At 46.5% G+C, this 13,043-nt stretch overlaps 1 protein-coding gene across 1 annotated transcript in view; it reads left to right on the top strand.

The window, feature by feature from the left end:
* Positions 1-12,585, top strand: part of PPP1R9B (protein phosphatase 1 regulatory subunit 9B) — a 43,701-nt gene extending 31,116 nt beyond the window's left edge. The window contains exons 3-10 of the mRNA XM_075350207.1: positions 5,083-5,203; positions 5,318-5,422; positions 6,295-6,430; positions 6,513-6,668; positions 6,763-6,816; positions 7,584-7,813; positions 8,574-8,670; positions 10,859-12,585. Of these exons, the coding sequence (XP_075206322.1) occupies positions 5,083-5,203; positions 5,318-5,422; positions 6,295-6,430; positions 6,513-6,668; positions 6,763-6,816; positions 7,584-7,813; positions 8,574-8,670; positions 10,859-10,912 (953 nt within the window). The 3' untranslated portion in view covers positions 10,913-12,585. The remainder of the gene's footprint in view (positions 1-5,082; positions 5,204-5,317; positions 5,423-6,294; positions 6,431-6,512; positions 6,669-6,762; positions 6,817-7,583; positions 7,814-8,573; positions 8,671-10,858) is intronic.
* Positions 12,586-13,043: the final 458 nt, after the last annotated feature.

Below are 13,043 nucleotides of genomic sequence, written 5' to 3'. Positions count from 1 at the left end.
CTTCCATTTTTTTGTGGTCTTCAAAAAAAAACAAAACAGAAGACACATGGATGTAAAACAGACTGTATACGGAACGGAATGGATGCAGTTGTCACATGGATGCATATGAGGAAAAACAGGACCGTTTTTTATGGACTGCAAAAACGGGACGGTCTTGTGAATGTACCCTAAAAGTTAACCCCTTTCCATGGAATGGACTGTCGTGACCTCCTCCGATTTTAAACACTGTTTCATACATTCTTAATGGGAGCGCTGAAGATTGCCATTTGCAATGCTCACCTAATCTTCAGAGCTCCTATTGCAAAAAATGGAGTGGTGGTAAACATGATCGACCTCTGCTCCATTAAGCCAAGGCTTTTCAGAGCCCCTGTTCTTGGGATCGGTGGGGGCCATGGCGTTTGAAACCTTTGCATAGGATAGAACTTTTAAACTGGAGAGCACCCCTTTAATAAAAAAGCAGAACTTGACTAGGCGGTCTAAGCGTGAACTATAATTACATAAGTATTTTCTCAAATTACAATAAATGCGCTAAAAGGTGGTGTCACACATAGTGACGCAGCAGCGATCATGACCAGTGATCTGACCTCATCAGGATCGCTGCTGCGTCGTTACATGGTCGCTGGTGAGCTGTCAAACAGGCAGATCTCACCAGCGACCAGTGACCAGCCCCCAGCCAGCAGCGATGCGTGGAAGCATAACTAAGGTAAATATCGGGTAACCAAGGAAAGCACTTCTCTTGGTTACCCGATATTTACCTTAGTTACTAGCGTCTGCAGCTCTCACGCTGCCAGTGCCGGCTCCCTGTTCCCTGCACTCCTAGCCAGAGTACACATCGGGTTAATTACCCGATGTGTACTCCAGCTACGTGTGCAGGGAGTAGGGCGCCAGCACTGGCAGCGTGAGAGCACACCGCTTAGCGCTGGCTCCCTGCACTCCTAGCCAGAGTACACATCGGGTTAATTACCCGATGTGTACTCCAGCTACGTATGCAGGGAGCAGGGAGCCGGCACTGGCAGTGTGAAAGCGGCGGACACTAGTAACTAAGGTAAATATCGAGTAACCAAGGAAAGGGCTTCTTGGTTACCCGATGTTTACAGTGGTTACAGCTTACCGCAGGGTGCCAGACGCCGGCTCCCTGCTCGCTTCAGTTCGTTGCTCTCTCGCTGTCACACACAACGATGTGTGCTTCACAGCGGGAGAGCAATGTCCAAAGAATGAAGCAGGACATTCAGCAACGACCGGCAACCTCACAGCAGGGGCCAGGTCATTGCTGGATGTCACACACAGCAACAGCGACGGGACGTCACTGCTACATCACAGAAAATGGTGACTTAGCAGCGACGTCGTTGTCGTCATCATCGCTATGTGTGACACCACCTTTAGACATAAGGAGTTCATAAGGTAGCTGGTAGAAAGTAGTGCTAACGGTTCACGGGTTAGGGGGCGCAATAGGTGCTGGCAACACACACTATGCCACAGGCTTGAACATATTCTTTAAGCATTGTTTCTAAACCAGAGTTTCCACCAAGAAATGGGTAAAAAAAACTTCCTAAGTAGTAAACCCAGGATGCTGTCAGGACCGGGAGGACTGATGGGCCCAGGAGGTGGATCCACTGGACCGAGTACCCCACCGGGGGGCAGGGTATACGGCAGCCGGAGCACTGGCGTGGCCGGGACAGGTATGACCAGGTCACCAGGGTCACGGAGTTCTTGAGGATAATACAGGAAACAGGCTCAGGTACCCGGTAGCAAAAGACAAACAGTAACAGGGCACAGCACAAGGGACCTGAGCACCTAGCTCAGAAGACAAGCTTCAGGACACGTTGATCAGGCCCCGCCCACATGGAAAGGCAAGTCTTATATACCCAGCACAGCCCCATGTCATTTCCTGCTACAGGTGTGCTGGGCCTATAAGACCAGGAGAGTGGGCGCGGCCTGGTCCTATACAGAACCATGAGGCCAATACTCAGAGTCAGACTCCTGAGACCAGGAGCAGGACTCAGGGGAGCAGGAGCGGGAGCGGCAGCCATGACTGGTGGACACATGGAGTTGATCAGTGGGTAAGGAGTGGTGCTGGGACACGGGGAGCGTGACAGTACCCCCCCCTCTAAGCCCCCCCCTCCGAGCACAGAACCCCAGGGGCACCCCGGATCGAGACACCGGACCGGGACCCAGCGCAAAGGCGGGGAAGGACCGCTGACCCCGTACCGTCTTCTTAGCCGCACGGCGCTTAGCCGATCTACCAGCAGTGGCAACGGGGGCAACGGGAAGAGGAGGACCGACAGAAACAGGACTGGCATCGTGGAGGACCGGCCCGGGCATCTCGGACCGGGCACAGGACAGTGACTCATCCCCGGTAGCCGGTGGTATCAGAGTCTCAACCGTCAGGGACGGTGGAACGACGCTGGAGTTCGTCGTCACTTCGGGTTCTGGTGGCACCACAGGCATAAGTGCCAGGAGCTGTGGTACAACGCTGGACTGCGTCATATTCTCCTCTTCTTGTGACATGATAGGGTCAGGTGCCAGGGGCTGAGGAACGGGCTGTAGACAGTTATCATGGCACGAGGGACTCCAGCGAGAGATTGCGCCAGAGCGCCAACTGATGTCAGGGTCATGGAGTTGTAACCAGGGCAGACCCAGCAGGAGCACAGGAGTCATTCTCGGGATGACGTATAACGCAATAGTCTCAGTGTGCAGGGAACCAATACAAAGTCTCACGGGTTCGGTGGTGTACCGGACAGGTTCGTATAGTGGTTTTCCGTCCACGGAGGCGAACCAGAGGGGTTATGCAAGCGGGATGACCGGTATCCGATAACGGTCCACGGTAGCTTGTAGGATGAAATTACCCGCTGCTCCCGAATCAATGTGAGCCTCTGCCGTGAACTGGGTTTTCTCGGTCGTGACCTGGACAGTCTGTGTAACCGGGACTGAAGGGATTCCGGTACCAAGGGTGGCGGTTCCCACCATCCCTTGGACTTGGGGTCTACCTGGTCTCTCCGGGCAAGAATGAAGCAGATGTGTACCGCTTCCACAATAGAAACACAGGCCCCGGGCAAGTCGCTCTGCACGGCGTTGTTCAGCTTGGCTCAGTCGGTCGATTTGCATTGGTTCAGGAGTAGAATCGCAGAACGGCAGTGGCGGGGGAACGGTAGACCTCTGCGGAACGGAGATGTGACGGATTGGTCGCTTCTCCCGGGATACTTCCTTGGTTCGCTCTTGGAAACGGAGGTCAATCCGGGTGGCTAGGGATACCAAAGCATCCAAGGTACGGGGAACGTCACGACCGGCTAATTCATCCTTGATGCGACCGGAGAGCCCCTCCCAGAAGGCTGCCGTCAATGCCTCGTTGTTCCAGCCTAGCTCGGAGGCAAGCGTGCGAAACTGGATGGCGTACTGGCCCACCGTCAGGGTTCCTTGGCGTAGCCGGAGGAGCGAGGAGGTAACCGCGGTACTGCGTCCCGGTTCATCAAAGGTACTTCGAAAAGCCTGAAGGAATTCCCGGATGTCGGTCGTCACCGGATCCTCGTTCTCCCACAACGGATTTATCCAGGACAACGCCTCGCCTTCCAGGTGGGACATCACAAAGGCTATCTTGGCTTGATCGGAAGCGAAGAGGTGCGGGAGTAATTTGAAGTGCAGCGAGCACTGGTTCAAAAACCCCCGGCAGTTCTTGGGGTCCCCAGCATAGCGAGGCGGTGCCGCGAGGCGGAGTTGCGAGGCTGCAGAGACAACGGGTTCGGACGTAGAGACTGGTTGCTGCGTGGACTCAGACGAGGCGGCGGTCTGCAGCGTATATAACCGGTGGTCCACGGACGCCAGGAATTTCAGCATCCGGGTCAGGGTTTCACGCTGTTGTGCCAGCTCCTGGCGCAGCTCAGCCAGCTCGGATGTTTGCGCTCCAGCGGGATCCATGGCCTGATCAATCTGTCAGGACCGGGAGGACTGATGGGCCCAGGAGGTGGATCCACTGGACCGAGTACCCCACCGGGGGGCAGGGTATACGGCAGCCGGAGCACTGGCGTGGCCGGGACAGGTATGACCAGGTCACCAGGGTCACGGAGTTCTTGAGGATAATACAGGAAACAGGCTCAGGTACCCGGTAGCAAAAGACAAACAGTAACAGGGCACAGCACAAGGGACCTGAGCACCTAGCTCAGAAGACAAGCTTCAGGACACGTTGATCAGGCCCCGCCCACATGGAAAGGCAAGTCTTATATACCCAGCACAGCCCCATGTCATTTCCTGCTACAGGTGTGCTGGGCCTATAAGACCAGGAGAGTGGGCGCGGCCTGGTCCTATACAGAACCATGAGGCCAATACTCAGAGTCAGACTCCTGAGACCAGGAGCAGGACTCAGGGGAGCAGGAGCGGGAGCGGCAGCCATGACTGGTGGACACATGGAGTGGATCAGTGGGTAAGGAGTGGTGCTGGGACACGGGGAGCGTGACAGATGCCCTATGTGGGACCTTCTGCTGTCCCTGATGCCCACACACATCAATGTACTGTCATACATTGTAACATAATCCTGACACACAATGACTAATTCTAAACACTATATTTAAGCTTTATATGTTAACCATAAAAATAATTTATTGTATTGTACCTAAATATCAGTGCCACGCAATATCCACCATACAGTGCTCAGATAATAGCAACATACAGGGCCTATATGTATACATAATCTAATAACAGTGATCAGTCTACGAACATTTCTACAACCTTTTACCTCATCATATATTAATCTGGGGATGAAATAAGGGGTTCTTCAAGAATGCCAATAATCAGAGGTTTCTCCATGATAATAAGGTTACGAATTATTGCTCCATAGAATAATTCATGATAAAGAATCCAACTTTTTCTTTTACCTTGATTCTGGGATCTGGCAACCAATATGGCCACCATTACAGCTCCTAAATGAATGAAAAGTCCCATTATGTAATATGATGTTACCAAACTATTCAAGCTCTACTTAGATCTGCCCAAAACATTACAAAGGAATAGAAAAGCCCAATTTTGGGTTAGATGCCCTTAGTTCTTCCAATGTCACAGCATTAAACTTATTCCTCTTATCTTCCTTTACAGATTCTGAGGGTCTTGGAATCAGTATTATTGGAATGGGGGCTGGAGCAGACATGGGTCTTGAAAAGCTTGGAATATTTGTCAAGACTGTGACCGAAGGTGGAGCGGCCCACCGTGATGGAAGGTATTGTCTTGGATGTCCCTATCAGAGACCCCTGAAATAAAGAAGTAATGTGACCATTTTTCTCATTGCTATGAGACATTTTGTATGACAAAGGCTGTAAACCTTCTTCAACAGGATCCAGGTGAATGACCTTCTGGTAGAAGTTGATGGGACAAGTTTAGTTGGCGTTACGCAGTCCTTTGCAGCATCTGTTCTGAGGAATACCAAAGGACGTGTGAGGTGAGACATCCTCTGTGTTAGTGGTAATCAAACGTGGCATCCTAGGCCTCATGTGCCAGCCCCTGTGCCCTTAATAATCGTGATCATTGCATTTAAGTCGTGGTCACTTTGAAGATTGATTCAACACGTAGGGCACTATGCCTCACTTGATAACACTTTGATTTATTATTATGGAAGAAAGGGGCAATATATAAGGTACTGTGCAAAAATTTTAGGCAGGTGTGGGAAAAAATGCTGCAAAGTAAGAATACTTTAAAAAATACTGTAGAAGTGTTCATGGTTTACATTTAATGTGACTGCAGACTTGCGAATCTTCGCATCGCACGCAGTGCATGCTGTAGTGAAGATTCTCCTGTGCCATCGGTGAGACCGAGTGGTTATGTGACAAACAGTATGCAATATGCATACTTCTGGCTACATTCTGACTAGATGTGCATAGCCTCCTTCAATACAAGTGAATTGAGGAAATCCGAGCACGTCTAGTCAGAATGTGGCCGGAATTATGCATATTGCATACTTGCGGTCACATGACCACACAGTCTCGCTGCTAGCAAAGGAGAATCTTCACAGCACACGCTACATGTGAGGTGAGGAGGATTTGTAAGTCAGCACTAACATAGAGTGACTGCAGACTTTCGCTAAAAGCCTGAACATCCCCTTTAACAAAAATGCAACAGAAGAGTAATCTAAATCAGATCAATGTTTGGTGTGATCGCCCTTTGACTTTAAAACTATTAACACTTCTATGCTTGATAACATTCTTACTTAGCCACATTTGTTCCATGCATGTATTAAACTTTTGGACACTATTGTACTTGGTTGGTTTATCATTATTCTTCCTCAATATGTCTCATGATGTTGGTCTTCCTCAGGTTTTTAATTGGCCGGGAAAAACCTGGGGAGCAGAGTGAGGTTGCCCAACTCATTCAACAGACGCTGGAACAAGAGAGGTGGCAAAGGGAGAACATGGAACAACGTTATAATCAGTGCAATGAGGATGATGAGGAAGTGAGTGAAGCTCTCTTATTTCTAATTCTTGCCAATACATTTTTACTCCCACCTAAACCACTCTGCTATCCACCTTGTTTAGACTGGAGAATATGCTACAGATGAGGAAGATGAAGAGATGAGTCCAATGTTTCCAGGAGGTGATCTGGCAATCGAAGTCTTTGAACTACCTGAAGGAGAAGATGCCTTGTCTCCAGTAGAGATGGATCCTGAAAAATTAGTGCACAAATTCAAAGAGGTAAAATCACATTGGTCATACATATATGTCCATTATGTCTACTGTGCATTCTCTCCTAGTAATTTATGTCTTTGGGGCTTTTTTTTGTATTCAGTTGCAGATAAAGCATGCCGTAACAGAAGCTGAGATCCAACAGCTCAAGAGGAAGGTGAGACAGGAGTGTTACTTAGTTGACCACCAACTCACTGGTATAGGCAACCAAACTCATGACTTCCCTCATTACTAGTGATACTAGTATTACCCAGTCAATGAGCATTTCATTCTTCACTCCAGTCCCACCACTAGTCAAGAACAAAGACATTCAAAACCTAAATGTCCATTTACATAGACCGACTGGTGGCATAATACGACCTCCAATCAGTAAACTTGACTGCCCATCTACACAGACAGACCAAAGCAAATAATGTGCACTTAGCGATTTATACTAGGACGCTCAGTGCCCTCAGGCTGCCATTGTTCTCGGCAGTGCAAGTCCTGTTCACACAGGACAATACACCACCAACAATGATGACTTTATACCCTGTATAAAAGATCATTTCACCAGATGATCGATCATTTTGATTGTTCATTGGATCATCAGCAGCCTGTTAAAATAATCGTGAAACAAAAGTTTTTAACAAGGCTCGTTCTTCCAGTGTAAATGGAAGTTACATCCAATTCTTTGACTTGTTTGGTAATCATCATCCTTACTGAGGTGGAGAACCCTCTTCAGGGTCATACCTCTTGTAGGAAAGTAGTAAGGGTCCTTCATAAATTGGTCTTAAAATTTATTTCATGGCGTTTACACCCTTACATGGATTAATTCCTTAAAAGAATTAACTTTAAGATAGACTAGTTCTTAAATACACAGTTGTCATGGGCCAGGTTACGTTAAGACTCTCATTATTTCTTATATATTTGTCTCCATATCTGTAGTTGGCAGGACTGGAACAAGAACGTTCTCGTTGGCGGATGGAAAAAGTTCAGCTACAACAGAGTGTCCAGGAGAACAGGGATCGTGTAGAGAAGCTGCAGGGATATTGGATGGAGGCTCAGAGCTTGTGTCAGGCGGTGGACGAGCATCTTAAGGAGACCCAAGCCCAACACCAGGGACTAGAGCGCAAGTACAGTAAAGCCAAAAGGTTAATCAAGGAGTATCAACAAAAGTAAGCAACATCATCACAACTACTATAGGTTGAGCTTCGAGTCTTAAGGGGGCTTTACACGCTGCGATATCGCTAAGGAAATATCGTCGGGGTCACGGTGGTTGTGACGCACATCCAGCCTCGTTAGCGAGATCGCAGCGTGTGACTCCTCTGAGCGACCGTAAACGATCGCAAAAGATGGAAAAATCGGTGGTCATGGAAAGGTCGTTCTAAAATAAAATATCGTTTTCTGCTCAGTAGCAATGTGGTTCGTCGCTTCTGGGGCACCACACATTGCTGTGTGTGACACCGCAGGAGCGACAACCATCACCTTCCCTCCGTCCACCGGAAAAGGAGGAAGGAAGGAGGTGGGCGGCATGTTCCGGCTGCTCATCTCCTCCCCTCCTTTTCTATTGGGTGGCGGTTCAGTGACGCTGCTGTGACGTCGCTGTGACGCCGAACGAACCGCCCCCTTAGAAAGGAGGCGGTTCGCTGGTCACAGCGATGTCGCTTAGCAGGCATGTGCGTGTGACGCTGCCGTAGCGATAATGATCGTTACGGCTGTGATCACCACATATCGGCCGTATGACGGGGGCGGGTGCTATCGCTCTCTACATCGCTAGCAATTGCTAGCGATGTCGCAGCGTGTAAAGCCCGCTTTAGACTGAAACTTTTTAGAGTCTAAATTATCTTTGAGAAGAAACTCAAGTTTTATCTTTTTATGAAACATGACTCTACATAGGAAGCACATGAGTAAGACATTCTCCAATTTTCTCTTCAGGGAACAGGACTTCATAAAGAAAGAGGAAATGCAAAAGCAAACAGTGGAAGAAGTGGAGACTGCACATTCGTCAGAAATCCAGAAACTACAGGAGAAGGTTATTTTAGATATATTTGTATCTATTGTGAAAGTCCACTCATGTTTACATAGTGCAACGTTCATTAAGGCTGGAGATAAATTGCAACGTGTGACCGTGCGTCAGACGTCAGAATTGCCAATATCAAGCTGTCGACCACTAGAAGTCCAGCAGGATTGGCTTTCTGCTGGAAATCACTACACTCATTACCACTATATAGTAACACAACTAATGCAATCTGATACGGTATCATACAACGACAAGTCACTGTGTAGCCTTTGCTTATTTACAAGCTATGCCTTGCCCAACAAACAGCAACATATTTTAGATATATTGCTCCATTACAGTCATAGGTAAGGAAGAGGCCCCCCCAAAATCAAGCATAAGTATCCTGTGTACAAGTCATGTCCCTATTAAAGCAGCATACAGATAGTTACTTTCCTACAGCTCTACCAAAGCAATCAGACATGGCTTCCTTCTGGTTGAATGACGACCTGTAGGAACTATTGTCCAACTTTTTTAAAAAAAACTCTTATTGATTGAAGAGCAACCCTTTAAGAGATAAGATAATTATTTTACAGTCAATAGACTCACTTATAAATCATTACTAATAGTTGCCATGGCAAGCAAGATGGAAATAATCAGAATGAAATTACATGATTAGAAAAAAGCTTCTTTGAAATCTTGATGTTGAGAAAATTAATCCTTCCGATTATCACATAAGCTTATTCTTGACTATTTTGAACTATATAGTTAGGGTAGAAGACACCATTGTTAACAACCCCATGCCGGATAATGTTTTTAAAAGCTTTAATGTTACATGACCTTAAAGGGTTTGTCTTAAAGGGAATTAACCAGCATGTTTTTCCTATTTAAAGTAAAGGCAGTGCCATACTGGCAGTAAGATGCTGAATCCAGGCATACCTTTAGTTGAAAGATCGGATGTTTGGTTGCTGAAATATCGCAAATCAAAGTTACAGAAATGCACTGCACCTTTGATTGGCCTTTGTGGGTCAGGTCCTCACTGTAAAGTCTTACTCCAGCGTCTTCTATGGTGTACCCAATTTTCTTTATTTAAATATCACACCATGTCGCCATTGCTGCTGTTGGCGGTGCATGCACATTGCCACAGTAATGATGTTTTCATTAAAATGCGGCCGGAATTCATGCATGCACGTACTGCGATCTCCTGCACCATTTTATTGAAGACAGTGTGGAGAAGGCTATTAGTCGCATTAGCGCATGCACAGATTTTTTTTTTTTACATCTGCGCACACACCCCTACTGCTTATAGTCTTCTCTGCAGTGTCTTCAATAAAATGGCACCAGAGATCGCTGTACGCGCATGCACAGACTCCAGCGCCATTTTAATGAAGACATAATTACTGTGGCAATGGGCACTCACTGGTAACATCGGCAATGGCGGCATTTGGCGATATTTAAGTAAAGAAAAGGGGGCAATCCAGGAGGATGCTGGAGGACAACTCTACAGTGAGGACCCAAACCACAAAGGCCCGCCCCGCTGCACACGCCAATCAAAGGTTCACTGCATTTCTGTAACTTTGATTACAGATATTTTAGCAACCATGCATGCGATCTTTCTACAACAGGTATGCCTGAATTCAGCATCCTAGTGCCAGTATGGCACTGCTTTTACTTTGTATAACAAAATCTTGGTGGTTGATCCCCTTTAAGTTCTCTAACCAGTAGCCCACTACTCCTTTGATCCTGACTTATTGCTTGCTAGGTGCGGCGTGCTCTTGATTGATTGACGGTTTGGCTAAGTGGTGTGGTTGCACCACTGTGTGCTCTCAACCTGTGTGCTCTCTGATTCTGCAGAAGAAGGCCTCTTTACCTCTGCAGCATCAGAGGAGTACAGAAGCATTGAAGTTAGCATCATCCAGTGATCTGATGAGCCTCAGAGCAGCTCTTATAAGATCTATAACAAAGAGCATGAAAGCGCAACGCTCCTTTGCCTAGCAGACTGACCATCGATGATAGGCTGCAGTAGTGGCCGATAACCTAGGTACAGAGCAGTAAACATTAACATTTAAAATGTCTCCATTCGTAAGAACAGAGAGGATTGTTTATAATAAGTAAAATGCAAAACTTGCTAATCTTTACAAGCATTTTGCAATTTTAACCATTAAAGAATTTGAAAATAACCCTTAAATGTCTGAAGTAATTTCTCTTCTTTTTCTCAACTCAGGTCTCTGAATTAGAGAAGAAGCTCACCACCCTCCAGTGTTCCACTCCTACCTAGTTTGGGTGTTACAAAGGATGAGCAATGTTGGGCAGGAGTTGGGCACTGCTTCTCCAATCCTGCAAAATTTCTGCCCCCAGTGATGGAACTGCAACCAATTGCCCCCTTCCCATAGCTCATTTACATCCCCAACTGGGGGGATTGGAGTACTCTTCACTAGGATGCTGACAAGTGATTGTCGTTCTTTGTTGATATCTACCTGGGCAACAATGGATACCAGCCGGATGTATTGTGACTAAAGCGCCATGGCCTGTGTCTTCATTCCGACCATGTATTTATGTGGACATCAGGCCTCTGTGACAGAACATGGGTTGTGCAACTTCTCAAGATATTTTATTTAGTTGCCCCCAATGGCTGTATCTTAATGTGAACATTGTAATAACTGGGGTCTTTGGCCCCCTAGTGGCTTAAGCAGTGACTGCAGCCTCTCTACCTGGATTTTGCGTGTCTGTGCTGTGTTTGTGCTGGTGGTCTCTGTCTATTACCTGCCCTTGGTATATCAAGAACAGTGTGCACCACACGTCATTACCCACCCCCCAACTTTTATTTACAATCTGTGACCCCTGACCGCTCTTTCTAAGTGTGACTTAGGCAAGTGTGTGTAAGCGTGAGCTTCTATCCGCATTGGAGGATGTCATTTTTGTGTTAGAACCAACTTACTACTAACTACTAACATCATGGAGACATGAGGTACAAGGGGTCTCATGCTTCTTCCATGTAATTCATTCTTAGTAGGTTGGTTCAGCCCATAAAAATGGATGATCCGTTCACTGTGCAGATATTAGCTACATATAGATGGTGGTAAGCTGGATAGCTGAGTACCCATCCAAGTGGTAGAGCATGCACGCAATTCCAGTGTGCAAAGTATACAAGGGGTAAGGCCTGTATGCCAGGATGAATGCCTTAGCTTTGTTTTGCCATATAGGCATACTTCTCAGATATATGCATACTGTATGACAAAGTATACATATATTTCCCAAGAAGTAACCACAAACTCTTATTTTTGGATGGCACCTAATTCCCATACCACAAGGTATGTGCACGACTGGATTGTGCATTTCACAGAGCAGCAACAATGAGAGGTGTGTATGCGTGTTGTGTGTGTATACAGGTGTATATATAGTATACATGTGTATACACAAGTGTGCCAGCTTGTCACATCCCAGCTGTATATAGCTTTCTATAACTGTGAGTCAATCTCTGCCGGGTCTTGAAATCTCTGTATCGGCACATGCAGATAACACAGTGCTAGTAATGAAAAGCCACTATTTCTGGCAAGGAAGCTGCCGGCAGCCATGTTTGTAACTGGTTAACCTTACCTGTTACAGTCAATGAGAGCATTCAAAAGGAAGAGCCTGATGGCGTTGGGTTGGCATTCGCCATTAAGACTGGCACTGTCCTTGTAGAGAAGGGAATATTTGTATATTTTGAAGACTGGATGCATGGGGTGAGGACTGCCACTAGGGGGAGTGAGTGAGTAAGGAGGTTGAGTGATACTGTGCCAAATTACTATCTGTCTATTTATTGGTCTGTACCTGTACCTGATGCAAGGACTTAAGGATGTATATACAACGGTGAAATCATTGTGGGGAGAAGGAAATGGAAGTGTTACGGGATTATGGATCGGAATTATAAAAAAAAGGAAATTTGACATTAAACAGACTCAAATAATTCTCAATTTGTTGTTATTTATAAAGGTTTGGAAAGAAAAACTAAACCCCACCCTGACCTTACTCTCTATAGCCATCTTATATCATCAGATACTCGTTTAGGATGGCTGCTTCGATTTTGGGCTAAAAAAATCTGGATTGTATTTGCCATTGTTGGGGTTAGTGAAGAACTGTACAGTCATGGCCAAAAGTTTTGAGAATGCTACAAATATTAATTTTTACAAAGTCTACTGCTTAAGTTTTTCTAATGGCAATTTGCATATACTCCAGAATGTCATAAAGAGTGATCAGCTTAACAGCAATTACTTGCAAAGTCAATATTGGCTAAGAAAATGAACTTTAACCCCCAAAACACATTTCAACATCATTGCATTCCTGCCTTAAAAGGAGCAGCTAACATTGTTTTAGTGATTGTTCCATTAACACAGGTGTGGGTGTTGATGAGGACAGGGCTGGCGATC

The sequence above is a fragment of the Anomaloglossus baeobatrachus genome, chromosome 5 (assembly GCF_048569485.1).
Source record: "Anomaloglossus baeobatrachus isolate aAnoBae1 chromosome 5, aAnoBae1.hap1, whole genome shotgun sequence".
Classification (NCBI taxonomy): Eukaryota; Metazoa; Chordata; class Amphibia; order Anura; family Aromobatidae; genus Anomaloglossus; species Anomaloglossus baeobatrachus.
Note: the sequence above shows the minus strand (reverse complement) of the source record. Positions and strands in the feature narration are given on the sequence as shown.